This window comes from Octopus sinensis, linkage group LG27 (assembly GCF_006345805.1).
Source record: "Octopus sinensis linkage group LG27, ASM634580v1, whole genome shotgun sequence".
In the NCBI taxonomy this organism is placed as follows: Eukaryota; Metazoa; Mollusca; class Cephalopoda; order Octopoda; family Octopodidae; genus Octopus; species Octopus sinensis.
The window spans coordinates 11,906,399-11,926,004 of NC_043023.1; the positions used below are offsets into that span (position 1 = coordinate 11,906,399).

General features: G+C 36.0%; 3 protein-coding genes and 1 pseudogene across 4 annotated transcripts in view; all 4 read right to left on the reverse strand.

The window, feature by feature from the left end:
• The window catches only part of LOC115225439 (early growth response protein 1-like), a 424,836-nt gene that overhangs the window by 256,323 nt on the left and 148,907 nt on the right, over positions 1 to 19,606 (reverse strand). The gene's annotated exons all lie outside the window — the stretch shown is intronic.
• Positions 1 to 19,606, reverse strand: part of LOC115225462 (zinc finger protein 208-like) — a 524,237-nt gene that overhangs the window by 224,696 nt on the left and 279,935 nt on the right. The window lies entirely within an intron of this gene.
• LOC115225040 overlaps positions 1 to 19,606 on the reverse strand; it is a 336,418-nt pseudogene that overhangs the window by 148,878 nt on the left and 167,934 nt on the right.
• On the reverse strand, positions 4,727 to 15,471 carry LOC118768192 (zinc finger protein 665-like). 2 transcript variants are annotated; one of them, XM_036514209.1, is made up of 6 exons: positions 14,859 to 15,471; positions 14,338 to 14,438; positions 13,465 to 13,749; positions 6,106 to 6,576; positions 5,737 to 5,769; positions 4,727 to 5,652 (listed from the first exon to the last, which is right to left on the reverse strand). In XM_036514209.1, the coding sequence occupies exons 1-6, from the start codon at positions 15,203 to 15,205 to the stop codon at positions 5,381 to 5,383; spliced, it is 1,509 nt and encodes a 502-aa protein (XP_036370102.1). In that variant the 5' UTR covers positions 15,206 to 15,471; the 3' UTR covers positions 4,727 to 5,380. The 2 variants fall into 2 exon arrangements, with proteins under 2 accessions (XP_036370102.1, XP_036370103.1); XM_036514210.1 differs by lacking the exon at positions 14,338 to 14,438 and having other exon boundaries at positions 4,727 to 5,769; positions 13,465 to 13,716; positions 14,893 to 15,471.

The window sequence follows — 19,606 nt, forward strand, 5'->3', positions numbered from 1 at the left end:
CCGCTGTGTTGATATATTTAGATACATACATGATATTGAAGTTGGGGTTCGTTAATATTAAATTGCTAATGATGAAATTAAAGTTGATGAGGTCAAACTTGAATAGGAATAAATCCAGTCTTTTAACAGACAAAATATTCGTAATTGTTGTCCTATTATAATAAATCTTGATACAGATACAGTTACACTTGTGTATGAATATTCACATGTGTACTTAAGTGGCCTTTTTGAGAGAATGACTCACCACAGATATCACAGTGATATGGTTTTTCACCTGTATGAATACGTCTGTGATTAGTTAAACTGCTATTTTGAGAAAACGATTTACCACAGATATTACAAAGATATGGCTTCTCTCCTGTATGAATACGTCTGTGATTATCTAAAGTCTTGTTGTGAGAAAATGATTTACCACAAATATCACACTGATATGGGTTTTCTTGAGTATGAATAAGCGTGTGACTAATCAAATAGCTATTTGAAGAGAATGATTTACCACAGATATTACAATGATTCGGCTTCTCACCTGTATGACTACGTTTGTGTTTAATATCTCTTGTATGAATACGTTTGTGTTTAATAAAGTCACTACTTCCAGAAAATGATTTACCACAGATATCACAATGATATGGCTTCTCTCCTGTATGAATACGTATGTGTATAATCAAGTCACTACTTCCAGAAAATGATTTACCACAGATATTACAATGATATGGCTTCTCTCCTGTATGAGTACGTTTATGTTTAGGCAAGTCACCACTTTGAGAAAACGATTTACCACAGATATCACACTGATATGGTTTTTCTCCAGTATGAATACGTTTGTGACGAGTCACAGTGTCAGTTCTGGAAAATGATTTACCGCAGGTATCACACATGTATGGTTTTACTCCAGTGTGAATACGTATGTGATTAGTCAATTGACAATGTTGGGGAAATGATTTACCACAGATATTACACTGATATGGTTTCTCTCCTGTATGAATACGTTTGTGCGTTGTCAAGTTACCACAATGAGAAAAAGATTTACCACAGATATCACACCGATATGGTTTTTCTCCTGTATGTGTAGCTTTGTGTTTAGTTAAGGTATCATTTCGAGAGAAAAATTTACCACAGATATTACAATGATATGGCTTCTCTCCTGTATGACATGGCTTTTCCCCAGTATGAATACATTTGTGACAAGTCAAAGAACCTCTTCGAGAGAATGATTTACCACAGACATCACAGTGATGTGGTTTCTCTCCTGTATCAATGCACTTGTGTTTAGCTAGGACTCTTTCTTCAGTGAATGAATTACCACAGATATCACAGTGATATGGCTCTCTTACTTCAGGGATTTTTCGTTTAGTAAACTGATTCATTACAAGAGAATAGTTTTTCATACATATCACAATGATAGTGTTTTTTTCATTTCCATGAATATGGTTGTGTTCAGTTGTGTCACTATTTTCAGAGAATAATTTAATGCAACAATTCTTTCATCTGTGATCTTACTGAATATCTAAAACACAAGATGTAAACTGCTAACTCATTTGAAAAGTTATCAACGCTTAATTAATCTGTAAATTGATTATCTCCTCGACATTCCAGGCAGTGAAGGCAAAAAAATATTGTTGTTAATTGCATTGTCCAGAAGAAATATTTCCCCATCGTTTGATGAAGATTTTATTCATATAAAGGGGTTGAAGTATTGATGAACGTGCCTTATAAAAATATGGTCTTAATCCATGAAAGTCAATAAAAATACCAGAGGTACATCTGAATGAAGAAATTTCTTTCATGTCAACATGAAGTGATATACTGAAATAGAAAAAGAAGCAGTAAGGCAAAGAAGACCATGAAAGTATGAAAGGCAAAGTCGACGTAGGCGGAATTTGAACTCAGAACGTAAAGACACACGAAATACCGTCCGAACGTTTCTTATTTCTTTACTGCCCACAAGGGGCAAAACACAGAGGGGACAAACAAGCGGATTAAGTCGATTATATTGACCCCAGTGCGTAACTGGTACTTAATTTATCGACTCCGAAAAGACGAAAGGCAAAGTCAACCTCGGCGGAATTTGAACTCAGAGCGTAACGGGAGGCGAAATACAGCTAAGCACTTCGCCCAGCGTGCTAACGTTGCTGCCAGCTTGGCGCCTTTAAAGTACTGAAGATTGATATCATCATCATCACCATTATTATTTAATGCACCCGAAACGAATGAAAGTCGAAGTCGACCTCAGCGGAAAGTCCTGAATTCAAATACGGCCGAGGTCGACTTCGCCTTTCATCCCTTTCGGGAAATACTGAGTTCTATGTATTCGACTGGCAAAATTTGAAACGATCATCATCATTACTATTATTAGTATAACCTTAGAAGAAATCCTCGCCAACTTACCGATTAATCAGTGCCTCATAAACAACAGGCCAACGTTTATTAATGTGACAGCCTTCATCACATTAACCATAGTAAAATGATAGTCCTCTCATTTTACTAATTAATTATGCTACATTACTCTGGATATTACTAATTAATTATACCACAACACTCTCATTTTACTAATTAATTTACTTTATATCACATGTAACAGTTGATAAAAGGTTTTCATAAACAACAAATTAACATTTCACTTCGGAAATTATTTAAGACGAGCAAATACATTTCCCTATTGTTATGCCTTCCAAATAATTACTGTAACATCGAGAGGGTCACATAATTCTATAATTTACATTATTATTATTATTATTATCATTACAGCCTAACAGAAAATCTTTGTCAACTTACCGTATTCAGATACAAACGAGTCAGTGATCAGTAATTAAGCACCTTAATTAATAATTTAATTGGACGTCGCTTTAAGTGTTGTAAAAGTTATCTCCCTCTATATGGTTGTATTTCTTTAATTCTCCAATAGATGGCGTTCTGGAATGGAGAGGTTATTTGGCCCTGGCCTCTGTATTTTTTGTAGGCATTCTCTTTCCTGGATGACCTCTTGTCGTTTATCCGCAGTTACTCACAAGTTCTGTGCTGGTACGGCCATCACCTAATGGTCACCGACTGTAGAGGGATCCAGCATGAGACTTCCAGTAATATCCTTTACCTGTCTTATCACTTTCACTCTCCTTTTGATTTTCACAACTTGAAGCTCTGCCGTATTGAATGAATAAATGTAAGTTGTCAGAAACCCCAAACAGAAATATTTGATTCGAGTGTTGAAGGCTTGTGTAGAACCAGCCACACATTTTGGAAGTGATGATAGCAAGAATATGCTCACAATACTAAAAACAACACAACTCAGGTTTTTTCTTTAAAGGTTTTCATCTCCTAGACAAGCCCCTATAAGCAAGCTGGAGAGCCTAGTCTACCTTATGAGTCAGGATTGTACTGAGAGTACAGCCCTGTTAAGGAGACCCTCACAACCAAAGACCTGGTTTATATAAGTTTCCCTCTCCTAAATAATATACCTTCACCAAGGTTAAGGAGTCCCATCTGCCCCCTAATATATGGAATTAAATACCTTCACTTTATTTTATAAAAATAGAAGGTAAAATGGTATGTGCCTCTACACATATTAATGGATGGCCGTTGACTACTCATGAGTAATTTATATATATATATCCTGTGCAGGTGGCAAGTAAAGAAACACCGTTTTGACCCTGTGCTTGAGGAGATCCATTGAGTCAAGGACACCAACATCAAAGATCAATGGAAACTGCAGTTGTGAAAGCTGTGCTGGTGGCACAAAAAAGACTACCATCCGAACATGACCGATGCCAGCTCCGCCTAGACTGGCTTCTGTGCTGGTAGCACATAAAGAGCACCGTCTGAACGTGGCCGATGACAGCGCCACCTTGACTGGCTTCCATGCCGGTGGCACATAAAAAGCACCAACGCGATCGTGGCCGTTGCCAGCCTTGCTTGGCACATGTACCGGTGGCACGTAAAAAGCACCCACTACATTCTCGGAGTGGTTGGCGTTAGGAAGGGCATCCAGCTGTAGAAACACTGCCAGATCAGACTGGAGCCTGGTGCAGCCATCTGGCTTCCCAGGCCCCGGTCGAACCGTCCAACCCATGCTAGCATGGAGAACGGGCGTTAAACGATGATGATGATGATGTATACATACATATATATATAGGTGAGGGTCCAACTTGACCTTGCCTGAGATTGAAACCAAATCCACTGGCTTGTTGCTTGTCAAAACGAGCGGGATATCCACAACACTAGTTGATTGATGAGGAAACACTCCACACCCTACTGGTCAAGGAAAGGTCAGACCTTTGTTTAAGGTTTGACCTACATTACTAAACATAGCCTATATAACAGAGAGAATTTTCTATCTCTTCCTCTTATGCGTCTCCCGATCCGCTAGAAATAGCGGGTTAGATAACTAAACAGTGAACCTTAGTTTACGAATTTTCATCTTTCCTGAAGACCTTTTCTCATCTGAAATATTCGTGAACCGAAAGAGTTTTCTCAGTGTGGCTGTGGGGTAAGAATCTTGCTTCACATCCATATATGTCATGTACAACAGCCTAGGGCCAACGAAAGCTTTGTTAGTGGATTTCGTAGACGGAAACTGAAAGAAGCCCGTAGTGTGTGTATTTGTGTCATTGTTTGTGCCCCACCATCGCTTGACAATCTGTAATGGTTACGGTGTATTGGAATATGGTGAGGTGAACGGATGTGATTAGGCATGTGGATGCCTTCGAAATAAACAAATGAACGACGTAGATTTATAGTTTAAATAATTTATTTACGGGACTTGCATTCGCTGTTGATATACACAGTTTTTCACTACATTAATTTGTTGTCAACTGCTATGAGTTGAGAGGAATAAAAGCATTGTACATTTGTGGATATGATGCGGTAGAACTGAATATGTTTTGTGTCTGTGTGTGCGTCGTTTATCTGAGAAAGTTGTAGGCTATCTCGTGTCCCGATCCTTTCTGCCTGTCCCTTTGCTGACCACAGTATTTATAACAGCCATGGCAGTTACAAAGACAGACATGCTGCAGGAGAGATTGTGTCTAAATAGGTCAGCTTCTGTCCATTTGAACTTCGCCTGACATGGCCGAGGTCATAGGTCTAAGGGAGATGATTTATCCTTTTTTGACAGGACAAAGAAAATTCCTTTGGCGCCTATTGGTTGGTGGTGGCTCAGACGAGCGAGAATCCTTAGTTTTGGTTTCGAATCTAAGCTTGGTGATAATGTCTTCACAATCAACCTTGTCCCATCACATAATTTAGGAGGATCTAAATTTTTTGGAAGCATTATTGGGACTCCTATCTTCGGAAAAAGTTTCTGTGGTGGAATTCCAGGTGGCTCCAGAGAATTAATGAACTCAGTTGGGTAATGGACAGCTTGGAGATGAAAATGATGATGATGTCAAGGATGTGTTTCCTCACCTGTATGGATGAGTTTGTGTTTAATTAAAGTATCATTCAGAGCAAATGATCTACCACAGATATCACACTGATATGGTTTCTCACCTGTATGCAAACGTACGTGAGTAGCTAAGCTACCTTTTTCAGTGAATGACTTTCCACAGATATCACACTGATATGGTTTCTCACCTGTGTGAATGCGTTTGTGTTTAGTTAAGCTACCTTTCTGAGTGAATGATTTACCACAGATATCACAGTAATAAGGTTTCTCACCTGTATGCAGACGTTTGTGAGCAGTTAAGCTACCTTTTTCAGTGAATGACTTTCCACAGATATCGCAGTGATATGGTTTCTTACCTGTATGAATGCGTTTGTGAATAGTTAAGCTACCTTTTTGAGTGAATGATTTACCACAGATATCACACTGATATGGTCTCTCATCTGTATGAATGCGTTTGTGTGTGGTTAATGCATTGCTCAGAGCAAATGATTTACCACAGATATCACAGTGATATGGTTCCTCACCTGTATGCAGATGTTTGTGAGTAGTTAAGGAAGCTTTTTGAGAGAATGACATACCACAGATATCACATTGATATGGCTTCTCTCCTGTGTGAATGCGAGTATGTTTAGTTAAGTCATTACTTCCAGGGAATGATTTACCACAGACCTCACAGTGATATGGTTTCTCATCTGTATGCAGACGTTTGTGAATAGTTAAGCTACCTTTTTGAGTGAATGATTTACCACAGATATCACATTGATATGGCTTCTCTCCTGTGTGAATGAGTTTGTGTGTGGTTAATGCTTTGTTCAGAGAAAATGATGTACCACAGATATCACAGTGATATGGTTTCATACCTGTATGAATACGTGTATGAGTAATTAAGCTACCTTTTTCAGTGAATGACTTTTCACAGATATCACAGTGATATGGCTTCTCTCCTGTGTGAATACGTTTGTGTTTAGTTAAATTAGTACTTACAGAGAATGATTTACCACAGATATCACAGTGATATGGTTTTTCACTTGTATGCAGACGTGTATGAGCAGTTAAGCTACTTTTTTGAGAGAATGACTTACCACAGATATCACAGCGATATGGTTTATCACCTGAATGAATGCGTTTGTGAATACTTAATACTAAGTTTCGAGCAAACGATCTACCACAGATATCACAGTGATAAGGTTTCTCACCTGAATGAATACGTGTGTGAGTAGTTAAGTTACATTTTTGAGAGAATGTTTTACCACAGATGTCGCAGTGATATGGCTTCTCACCAGTAGAAATGCATTTATGAGTAGTTAGGTTCCCTCTCTGAGAGAAAGACTTTTTGCAGATATCACAATGGTATGATAATTTTCCTCCTTCTTTCGTCATCTCTTCACGAAGTAAGATATCCTTTACATTTCTCACATAACTCATTGTTCTACAATGTTTCTGATACTACCACAATAAATAAATATTTTTCTTGTGTTTCTTTTTATATATATATGTTTCTGTTAACTTCAGTATCCGAAGGCCATAAATTTCCTTGTAAATGTATCCATGTTTAATTAGAATGTGAAATGTAAATATTTCAGGCAGTGAGGAAGTGAAATATTGCTATCAATCTCAGTCCAGAACAAAGTATTTCACAGTTATTGATTCATAGAGATATCATATAACATGTTTATATCTATTATTTATCACATCTTCCTTTAGTCTTTCAAAGATTATTAATATTCTTGATGTATCTCAAGTAAAAATCCGTTCATGCCACAGACGTCTGATATTCTGAAATGATATAGAAACAATATACAATAGAGAAAATAGTTAAAAAGGAGAGATTCAATAATAGAAATGTTAGTATGTTTTCATAAGGATAAACTGTGGAAATAAATTTTTAGCTAAAGGGTTACTTTCTTTTGTTATTAAAATAGGATCTATTCCATCACAAAGTAAAAAAAAAATTTCAACTAAACAGTTTGAATCTTCAAATACTGGTAGAAAGAGGTATGTATACATTATAATTTTCGTAACATAATTTCTGTAGTATTTCAAGATGTTTCTGACACGCACTTTGGTTCACAAGGCGGAGATCCAACATTTCTTCACTTTTTCCGGAATTTCTTCTCTCTTTCTTTCTTTTTTTTTTTTGCGAAACACGTACAAAAATACGGAGTTTATGATTCTGTGAGTTCTCGATAATCGTTTAGAACAAGTTGTTTTACACCAATTACACTATATTTTTATTAGTTTAAAGGCCGTGGACTGAAGATGTGAATTATCCGAGTACTCTCCCCCACCCCCCTTTCGCGTGCGCGCGTTTTTTTTTTCATCATATTCGTTTAGAGCAAGTTGTTTTACACCTATTACACTATTTTTTTTGTCTTTTTGACCGGGTTTAACGCTTTAGTTTAACCGATGAAAGTTCTCTGGTAAACGATTTCATGTAAATAGATGTTTATGTTGAATTTGCCGGCAAAATCTTATAAAACGACATTGTTCTAAAAGCACTCGTAAAGGTTTAGCCATATTCATTATTCTGCTTGAAGATTGAGTTCGTTAAAAGTTGTGTATTGTTTTATAGTAGAGGCTATCACTAGCCACATGTTTGGTCGACCGTTTGTGTTACCAAAGAGGACCACAGTCGTATATACGTTCCGCTTTTAGCACCTGAGAACAATCAAGTCTGCAGCATCATAAAACACAATTTACCGACAGACATTCATATAGCCAACAAAATGTCTCGCTCTTTTAACGGACCTGAGCAATAACTGCAATAGCAACAGTAAAACAAATTATTGTACCGGTTATCACTAACCACAAAGAGGTCGGCTCTTTGTGTGGTTAAACAGAACGACAATCAGAGTACAGTAATCTTTTTGGTTTTTCTATCATTATAAGTGAATTTTTGTTTTCCGATATAACGTATAAACAGAGGTATATCTTTCGGGTGCACTTGTCCAGATTTACCCGAATATACACGTAGCCAACGATCGCCGATACAAAGCGAAAGGGACCACGCAGAAACGGTTTGCGACATTCACCTGAGTTCACTAATTAACTATCATTTTATGTGACTGCTATAATCAATTAAACTCAATTAATTACGGTATATTTCGTACACATAAAAGAAGTAAGGCATTCGGAGGTGTCGACTTAACCGAAATGTATATTAATTACTTACCTGGTGTTTTATATAAATCCGGGTTTAATGTGAAATGTCTTTAATTAAGCTTAAGAGACGTTTCAACGGATAAATTGAATTGTAAGACGATTGAAAAACCGACACGGTAAACAGCGAAACGAAATCAAGTCTGGAGATTGTGTAAGTTATCGCATCAATCTTTTGTTATTTACAAAATAATGTTATCAATTTTTTCTTTTTAAATTGCCTCAAAATACACTTAAAAATATAATACAGACTTTTTAAAGCATGGATTGTATAGGATATCTAGACGAAATTATATTTTATTAATGGGAATTATAAAAACAAGATACGAAACTAGACATGAAAGAAAGGAAACGAACCTTCGGTACCTGGTGAAAAGATTAGAAACAAGATTATTTGGAATAGATTAAAAAACATTTAAATCAAATTTACAGAAGTTAAGTTTATCCTAAAATTCCACTGAAGCATCTGAGATAGTTGATCATTTTTAATATTATGATTCTCTGGTAATTTTAAATTTGGTAAAATGGAAAATTTTCATCATTATACTTAATAGTAGATATGGATTTTGATACATCTCAAATTTCGTCAGATTATTATTTAAGAAGGAAAGAATGCTGTTTTGAAATGCTGAAGATTATTTTCTAGAAATGAATAATAAAGTTACGAGCTAAAAGTTATGTTATTTTAGCCAATCCTAAATCCTAAATCGGCAGCATATTTCATTAAGCAACCGTAATATATCATAACGTATATTAAATGTTCTTATAAGCCAACACCACGTTCTACGGCATTAGCAGTGATCTTTACAATATTATGTTATCTGAAGTTTTATTATTTACATCTGTCTTCTCGATGCCAAACGTTGTAGCTAAAAATCAATGCTGGCTAGAATTTCTGTAGAAATATTCTTAACAGAATCTTGTTGCCCATATACTTTATTTCGCTTTCTCTTCGACACTCTCCTCTAAATTTTTGATACCCATTATAAATTAATATCGGCATTAGATTTTTGCTCAAGGCCAGCAATTTCGGAAGAAAGGAATGAGTCTGTAGCAGGATCTAGATACTGCAATGATCTCCATTGCAAGAAAGATGATAGAGCAACCTCCCTTTCTTAGTCTTCTCTAAGCATCAATGTTATGAGACCTGATTCTTAATCATTCAAAAAGCTTGGCATTTCTCTTGGAAGTTTCTAGAACGTCCAGCATTTCATTAATAAAAACAGCTGGCTAACCCAGCTTTTTGCTTCTTAATCGATCAGACTTATACCCATTCATGTCATTGCTATGTCCCTCTATTTCTCTACACCACGATTGAAAACCATCACAAGATCAGAACCTCACTTTACTTTAGTTCAGTCTGTTGAATGTTGATGTCAGACACACACACACACACACACATCTATATCTATAAAGATGAGAATGTGCGTCTGTCTGTCAGCGTGAATCCCTAAAACTTGAGAACTACACAACCAATTTCATTCAAATTTTACACATACCTTACTTAGGGTCCATGTAGTGTCTTGTGCAAACAAATTTTTAACCTCTCTCCTAGGCCGAGCCCACAGCAATATCATATCTTCTCTATTTCAGTATTACATGACAAGTGAAATAAAAGCATCTCTCAACTGTAATGCCAGATGTTTTCACTTTAATACTGAAACTATTATCTCACATATATACAGGCATACATATATACTTACATATATATAATATATATATATTATGTGTTTATATATATATATATATTTATATGTTTACATATATATTATGTCAGGTCACTTTTGAGTGCTACTGGTAACATGTAACCCAGTACAACCTGTTGCATGGTCGGGTCATCAGCGACTAAACTAGCAACCCTGCCAAGCTTGCTTGGTGAGGAGGGTGTTTATTGGACACCATGTGGGATGAAAAGCAAAACCCATGAAAGGGCAGAGGGACTCTTGAGAGTCAACGGCCATCCAATAAATGTCCTAAGGCTGTCTTATGCACGGGGACATAGAAATAATTGGACTGAATACCCGATTGCGCGGTTAAACCATTGGGAGTGGAGGACTCCTAGCCTTGGTTGGGGCACCCTTCTAGGAGAATGTAACACAGGTAACTGGGATAACTCCGGCATAAAACCTGCAGCTCAGTGGTTACCGATGATGTTGACTTGTTCTTTTTGGATTTTGGCTGCTGTTGCTTAGTGAGTGGGATTGACTCAGTGCACAGCCTTTCCTCACTCTTAAAAGAAATCTTGTCCAGGCATTGCATGATAACAACATTGATTAAGCTTCGTGCAATGGCCATACTCGATAACAAGGGGGCAGCCACCATAAGTATACATCTGCACAAATGTATATATATATTTCTATAGATATAGATATATATGTATACTTGTATATGTGAAGAAGTGTATATATATATATATTATCTTCTTTCTTTATGCCTTTAACCCTCCAACGCAGAGTATAGGCCACTTATAGTTGAATTCCATGTCGCATAATTTTTGGCTTCTGTACTTATACTCAGCCATGAATGTCCCCCTTTCTCTAGTTCCATTTGTGTTGATCTCCACCACTAGTTCTTAGGCCTACCTTTCTTTCTATATCCATCCGGTTTCCACTGTAAAGCACTTTTCGCTACATGTGGTGTGTCTTTTCTAATTGTGCTACCAATCCACTTCCACTTTTTCTTAAATATTTGCTCCCTAATCAAAACTTGATTTGTTCTTTGCCATAGCTCCACTTTGCTTATGTATTCGGTCCATCTAATTTTATGTATACTACGCAAGCATCTGTTGATGAATGGTTGTATTTGCTTATTTGACTTTCCGGTTGTTCGCCATGTCTCAGCCCCATACAATAACATCACTTTTAGATATAAGACCCAAGTTAAAAACATTCTCAAGGATTTCAACCTCTCGGCCAGACATTAAAACATACACACACAATACGGGCCTTAACTCACACATTTTAGAGCCCCATGGCCTCCAGTTTTCAGGAGCAAAATCCTTTTAACAGGTTCTATAAGACTGGAATTTTGGAACCTGAGCATAAAAATCAGTAGTATGGGATACATGTGTCATGATTACAATTTCTGCAATTTTGATGAAATTCGAATCATAGGTATTCCAGTTCATAACAGAAAAGTCTAATTCTTCAATTGCATGTAACACGGGCAACGCAGGGTATCTCTGCTAGTATATATATATATATATATATATATATATATATATACATTTTGGGTATTATTAATAAGTTAGAAAATAGTGACATCTATTGGATATAAATTATTTTATGAATTATTTAATATCATCACCTCCAATTGTTTCATTTCATAATCAAAATTAAAATTACAAAACATTTTTTAATTCAATAATTATAATAATAATCATGAATAATGATTTACAACATGTAAGAGTAAGATTATATAATGAACCAGCAGAGGCACCCAGCATTGACTGGCAATGAAATTTTTCCTCACATATCGGAAGAAATAAAGCAAAATAGGTTGCAAAGAAATTTGTTACTGTAATTTCAGTTTATTCTTCAATTGGGATATAATTTATTCTTTAATTGGGAATTCAATTCTGAATTCATTAGAAAATAACAATAATAATAATGATAAAACAAAAAACAAAATTGACCACTTTTATGAAAGGAGTGAAATTCTATGACATATGTTGAAGGAAATTATCTAAGAGCTTCTGGGTAAACAACATTCTTTTGTTTTCTGGTTTGGACCATAGATAATTAAGTCTTGCAAATTACCTGCCCTGGAGCAAGCAACAAGGTTGACCATGAGAAAAGCAAACCAGTAGATTTCAAAGACTGACCTTGACCTTTATGAACGGACAGTGCAAAGTAGTACTGGGATTGTTCGTTTGAACAGAAAGGGCATGTCTGTTGGTTTGGTTGTAATTCTTGGAATGAAAACCTCTTCCCCAGAGGCACATCCAGTGATGATGGTAGCTTCTCTTACATCAGGTGATAATGTCTTCACAGTCAACCTTGTCCGATCGCATAATTTAAGAGGATCTAAATTTCTGGGAAGCATTATTGGGACTCCTATCTTCAGAAAAAGTTTCTGTGGTGGAATTCCAGGTGGCTCCAGAGAATTAATGAACTCAGTTGGGTAATGGACAGCTTGGAGACGAAAATGATGATGTGTCAAGGATGTGTTTCCTCTCCTGTATGGATGAGTTTGTGTTTAGTTAAAGTATCATTCAGAGCAAATGATCTACCACAGATATCACACTGATATGGTTTCTCACCTGTATGCAAACGTACGTGAGTAGCTAAGCTACCTTTTTGAGTGAACGACTTTCCACAGACATCACAGTGATATGATTTCTTACCTGTATGCAAACTTTTGTGAGCAGTTAAGCTACCTTTTTCAGTGAATGACTTTCCACAGATATCACAGCTATAAGGTTTCTCACCTGCATTTATGCGTTTTTAAGGTACTATTTACTGCAAATGACTTGCCACAGTCAGCACAGTGATATGGTTTCTCTCCTGTGTGAATGCGAGTGTGTCTAGTCAAGTCATTACTTACAGAGAATGATTTACCACAGATATTACAGTGATATGGTTTCTCTCCTGTATGCAAACGTTTGTGAGTAGTTAAGCTACCTGCTTGAGTGAATGACTTTCCACAGATATTACAGTGATATGGTTTCTCTCCTGTGTGAATGCGAGTGTGTTTAGTTAAGCCATCACTTACAGAGAATGATTTACCACATATATCGCAATGATAGGGTTTCTCTCCTGTATGAATACGTTTATGATGAATTACATCATTCATATGAGAGAATGTTTTACCACAAATATCACAGTGATATGGTTTTTCGCCTGTGTGAATGCGTTTATGTGCTGTGAAGGTACTATTTACTGCAAAGGACTTACCACAGATATTACAGTGGTATGGTTTCTCACCTGTATGCAAACGTATGTGAGTAGTTAAGCTACCTTTATGATTGAACGATTTACCACAGACATCACAGTGATATGGTTTCTTACCTGTATGCAAACGTTTGTGAGCAGTTAAGCTACCTTTTTCAGTGAATGACTTTCCACAGATATCACAGCTATAAGGTTTCTCACCTGTATGCAAACGTATGTGAGCAGTCAAGTTACCTTTTTGAGTGAATGACTTTCCACAGATATCACAGTGATATGGTTTCTCTCCTGCGTGAATGCGTTTGTGTTTAGTTAAGCTACCTTTTAGAGCAAATGACATACCACAGATATCACATTGATATGGCTTCTCTCCTGTATGAATACGAGTGTGTGTAGTTAAGTCTTTACTTCCAGGGAATGATTTACCACAGATATCACAGTGATATGGCTTCTCACCCGTATGAAGACGTTTGTGAATAGTTAAGCTACCTTTTTGAGAGAATGACTTACCACAGATATCACAGCGATATGGTTTATCACCTGTATGAATGCGTTTGTGAATACTTAGTACTAAGTTTCGAGCAAATGACCTACCACAGATATCACAGTGATAAGGCTTCTCTCCTGTATGAATACGTTTATGATGAATAAAATCATTCATCTGAGAGTATGTTTTACCACAAATATCACAGTGATATGGTTCTTCGCCTGTGTGAATGCGTTTATGAGCTGTGAAGGTACTATTTACTGCAAAGGACTTACCACAGATATTACAGTGGTATGGTTTCTTACCTGTATGAATATGTGCATGAGTAGTTAAGTGAACTTTTTGAGAGAATGATTTACCACAGATATCACAGTGATATGGTTTCTCACCTGTGTGAATGCGTTTGTGTGTAGTTAAGTTACTAAATCCAGGGAATGTTTTACCACAAATATCACAGCGATATTCTTTTTCTCCTGTGTGACTGCATTTATGAGTTTTTAAGGTACTATTTGCTGTAAATGACTTGCCACAGTCAGCACAGTGATATGGTTTCTCTCCTGTGTGAATGCGAGTGTGTCTAGTTAAGTCATTACTTACAGAGAATGATTTACCACAGATATTACAGTGATATGGTTTCTCTCCTGTATGCAAACGTTTGTGAGTAGTTAAGCTACCTGTTTGAGTGAATGACTTTCCACAGATATTACAGTGATATGGTTTCTCTCCTGTGTGAATGCGAGTGTGTTTAGTTAAGCCATCACTTACAGAGAATGATTTACCACATATATCGCAATGATAGGGTTTCTCTCCTGTATGAATACGTTTATGATGAATTACATCATTCATCTGAGAGAATGTTTTACCACAAATATCACAGTGATATGGTTTTTCGCCTGTGTGAATGCGTTTATGTGCTGTGAAGGTACTATTTACTGCAAAGGACTTACCACAGATATCACAGTGATATGGTTTCTCACCTGTATGAATACGTGTGTGAGTAGTTAAGTTACATTTTTGAGAGAATGATTTACCACAGATATCACAGCGATATGGTTTCTCACCTGTATGAGAGTATTTATGGTGAGTTAAGTTACCTTTGTGAGAGAATGATTTACCACAGATATCACAGTGATATGGTTTCTCTCCAGTAGAAATGCATTTATGAGTAGTTAGGTTCCCTCTCCGAGAGAAAGACTTTTTGCAGATATCACAACAGTACGATAATTTTCCTCCTTCTTTTGTCATCTCTTCAGGAAATAAGCCATCCTCTACATTTCTCACATAACTCATTGTTCTACAATGTTTCTGATACTACCACAATAAATAAATATTTTTCTTGTGTTTCTTCTTATATATATATGTTTCTGTTGACTTCAGTATCCGAAGGCCATAAATTTCCTTGTAAATGTATCCATGTTTAATTAGAATGTGAAATGTAAATATTTCAGGCAGTGAGGAAGTGAAATATCTATCAATCTCAGACAAGAACACAGTATTTCAGTTATTGATTCACAGATATATTATATAAACATGTTTATATCTATTATTTATCACATCTTCCTTTAAGTCTTTCAAAGTTTATTAATATTCTTGATGTATCTCTAGTAAAAATCCATCCATGCCACAGATGTCTGATATTCTGAAATGATATAGAAATAATATACAATAGAGAAAATAGTTAAAAAGGAGAGATTCAATAATAGAATTGTTAGTATGTATTTATAAGGATAAACTGTGGAAATAAATTTTTAGCTAAAGGGTTACTTTCCATTGTTATTAAAAGTGGATCTATTCCATCTCAATCACAAAGTAAACAAAAAAATTTTAACTAAACAGTTTGAAACTTCAAATACTGGTAGAATTTCTTTGAACGTTTTTGACAAAATTTCCTTTTTTAGAAGTTATTTCATGTTAAAGTTGTCGTATTTGGGTAATTTCAACCAATCAACGATGTGTATTCGGTTGAAGGGAGCTACAACTTCCGGGTAATCTCTACTAAACGTCACCACTCTGCTGTATTCATCACGTATTCCATACTAATGAGCAATGTATATCCCTTACTCCTTCCCTCCCTTATACACTATCAACCAGCATCCAGTGAGCGAATTTGTCACTGCCACCACAGTTACCCTATTATCCGGTGTATAAGCCGCTATTTGTTTCGTTTTACCTTCATGTTTTGATAATGTTATTTTTAATCTAAGAAAGACTTTTATATTTATTTCTTTATTGCCATCAGGGAGCTAAACATTGAGGGGACAGACAAGGACTAAGGCATTAAGTCGACTACATTAACCCCAATTGTATAGGCTCATAAGGGACATGTTTGGATAGGGTTGCTAGATTAGAAAACCATATATACGGGACACTTTTAAAATCTCTATCTCTATATATATAAATTTATACATGCCTACACACGCAATATATTATATAAAAGCAGAGAGATAAGTTAAAAACATAATGAAATTATTTAAATGGGTTATGAGGTCAAAATTATTTAATACAAGCTAAAAAAAATTGGTGCAGCATCATTCATTTTTCTCTAGCAGAGATAAATAAATACTTGCCCAGGTAGAGTTGTAGAAAGATTGAAGGAATACTAGGCTATTAAAAATCGCAGGAAACGTACCATGTTTTTTGTGTATGTGTGCATGTATGCTGTGAACAGAATTTTCTTTATGGTGTATCATGTAATGCTGAGAACCCAATGTTTGTATATCTTTCTAAGCCGTCCAAGAATCACTATACATAACTGAGCCAGGTTTGATGTATTTTTGAATTAGTGGAAGCAATGTCGCTTTGTCACGCTTCTGACCAGTCACAGCAACAACAAAACGACGTTTGCTAATCCGCTCAATTCCAGCGAACAACCAAACATAAACACTTAAATTAGAATATACAATCTATAAATGGAATTAATTGATTATATGTATGAGAGCAATCAAGACGATTGCAACGGGAAAAAACATTCAAACTATTAACGTGGATCATTTTGTCAGAAAAAAAAGCAGAGATATGTAGCAAGTGATAATTTAAGATAAAACAATAGACGGCTTTGAATGAGGACAATTAGCAAATGGAATATTTACTGTAATAAAAGAAATTTAAAATTTGGTGCTTTTTCGTGGCAATACCAAATAAAATACAATTTAGATTTTATTCGCCTAATTAAAGAAGTTTACCGGAGTACAGAATTTATATCGATGTCAGACTAGCAATATTCAAAGCTTTCAATGTCAACAAGCCGGGTTCATTGGCTTTTATTAAAGAAATGTGTTATATCTTACCTCGTATCATAAATAAATCCAGTTTAATGTGAATTAACGTTAATTACTCGAAGGAGTGGATATCGCGGGAAATATAAGTTAAGGACACTTCAGAAAAGCGACACGGAAAGTTAACGAAACGAACTAAATATCCGACCGTTGTAAAACCTATATTATTCCACCATTGTCTGATGCTAAAACTCAAGTGGTAAATTTTATGATTTTTATTGCTATAATTACTTTCTGAAAATGTGAATTGTAATAAAAAAAACCAATCTGAATGATGACAAAAGATAGAAAACTAGAAACTGACTGCTTCTTTTCATGTCTGTTGCTTCTTTTACGCTATCCTGTTACCGAACTCCCAAAGCGTCAGGTACGGAAAGAAACCAACAAAACTTGTCAGGCAGTGATGATGGAGCGAGGTGGGATGGAGACGCGTGTGTGTTTCTCCTATAAGTGTTCGAAAACCATTGTTAGTTTGTTTACATTCCTGCAACGAAAGTCTCCAACACTATAACTACCAAATGAAAAATAAGTTCTGCTGTTCCATTCCTGAACGGAACCTTCGAGCTGATACTTCGGGATGGTCGCAGTTTAATTAAAAGTGATACAAACATGTTTGTCTGTACTTAAGAATGTCCGTGTTTATTTATCTATGTACGTACACGTCCAACCATCCATCCATTCGTCTTTCCTTCCTGCTTTCTCCTTCCCTCCCTCATATTCCTCATCAATACATGTTAACTTTGCTATTGTTTCCACAGCTGGATGCCCTTCCTAGCGCTAACAACTTCGCAGTGTGCACTGGGTGCTTGTTTCTTACTACCAGCACTAGTGAGGGGTTGCCAAGTAACTTGTAAGATATGAAAAAATAAGACAAAAAAGCAGTTCACTTCGTTAAGTGGGAGGAGAGAGTTTAATAAAGGGCCTGGGATGTGATTTTGCACCAAGGAAGAAATGTTTTGCTATAGAGAAGATACATAGTTAACATACTTTTACCTAAGAGTGGGTGGGAGTATCTGGGATGAAAATAAGATGTTGGTGACAAGATGCAAGGAAAAATCCCACAAAGTAAGAGACGATGTATGGAAGGTGTCAAGAGGTTGGGGATGGAGTTATATGTGTGTGTGGGTGTCATCAGAAGTATGTCTCACTTCTAGCTACTGAAAGTAAAATTTATATATATATATATATGTTTGTGTGTGTGTGTAAACATTGGGCACTAATTTATTAAAGTTATTGAGTTGATGTCCAGTCATAGAGTGACCAAATGTTTTGCATCTACAAATGCTTTGTGAATGCAGAACCATTGATCACTCTATAATCTGACATTAAATTGATTACTTTTATATGTATGTATATGTATATATATATATAAGAATTTTTTGCGTAATGAGATAAAAAAAAAACCATAGTGTATAAATTCTGTACTTGGAATGATCACTTTTAAATACTGTTGAATCTAACTCATAAGGTATTGGAATCTTACATTGTGTATAAACTTTAAACTTCGAATAAACAATTTTAAATACTGCTGGATTTTTCTCACAAAGTATTGGAATCTTACATATCTACCATTCTGCCTAAAAAATGGATCTACAAATTCAATACCCCTACATATCTCACATCTATTTTCTTTCCTCCACCTCACTCTCTATTTTGTATCCTATCTAAATTAACTATTAATTAAAAATCATCTCCAATGAAGGGATATAATTAATAAATATCCTGGAAACAGGTGTAAGACCTTCTATCTATAAATGTTCTAATATCTACACAGCCTTGGTTCTTTATAACATTTCACAAAAAATTCTTATTTACACACACTGACAGATGACCAATGTTGAACCCCTTATTCCTAAAATCTCCGAACCTGGAACTTAACTATGGTCAGTCTATGGCACTTATTCAGCATTACCTGACGACTTTGAGTCTCAATGACACCATTACCTCTTAGATCCTATATATATATATATATATATATAATAGAAGTATTGGGGGTGATGTACAGATTTAATATATATGAAAGAAAAAAGATGTTCAGAATGCTGGATGGTTGTAAAAATATATATTCATACATATCAACGTGATCACCGTGTCCGACCAGGCTATCAGATGTTGCTACACATCGCTGGTCACAATGTGTTTCGCATTGTTTTAGCCTTTAAATGATGCCACCCCGCTGGCTAAGTGAGCAGGCCAACAGAAGAAAGAGTGAGAGAAAGTTGCAGCGAAAGAGTACAGCAGGGATTGCCACCACCCCCTACCGGAGCCTCGTGGAGCTTTAGGTGTTTTCGCTCAATAAACACTCACAATGCCTAGTCTAGGAATCAAAACCGTGATCCTATGACCGCGAGTCCGCTGCCCTAACCACTGGGCCATTGCACCTCCACATTTATTTATATATCACATATTATTACTT

What these genes read in the sequence shown, in the direction of transcription:
- LOC118768192 (XM_036514209.1), bottom strand. Translation starts at nt 15,205, where the DNA reads ATGAGTTATGTGAGAAATGTAGAGGATGGCTTATTTCCTGAAGAGATG. An exon ending in TAAAACATTCCCTGGATTTA is followed by an intron (nt 13,750 to 14,337) that starts GTAACTTAACTA and finishes TTGCTCTAAAAG; the next exon opens with GTAGCTTAACTAAACACAAA. An exon ending in TCACATACGTTTGCATACAG is followed by an intron (nt 6,577 to 13,464) that starts GTGAGAAACCAT and finishes GTATTCATTCAG; the next exon opens with GTGAGAAACCTTATCACTGT.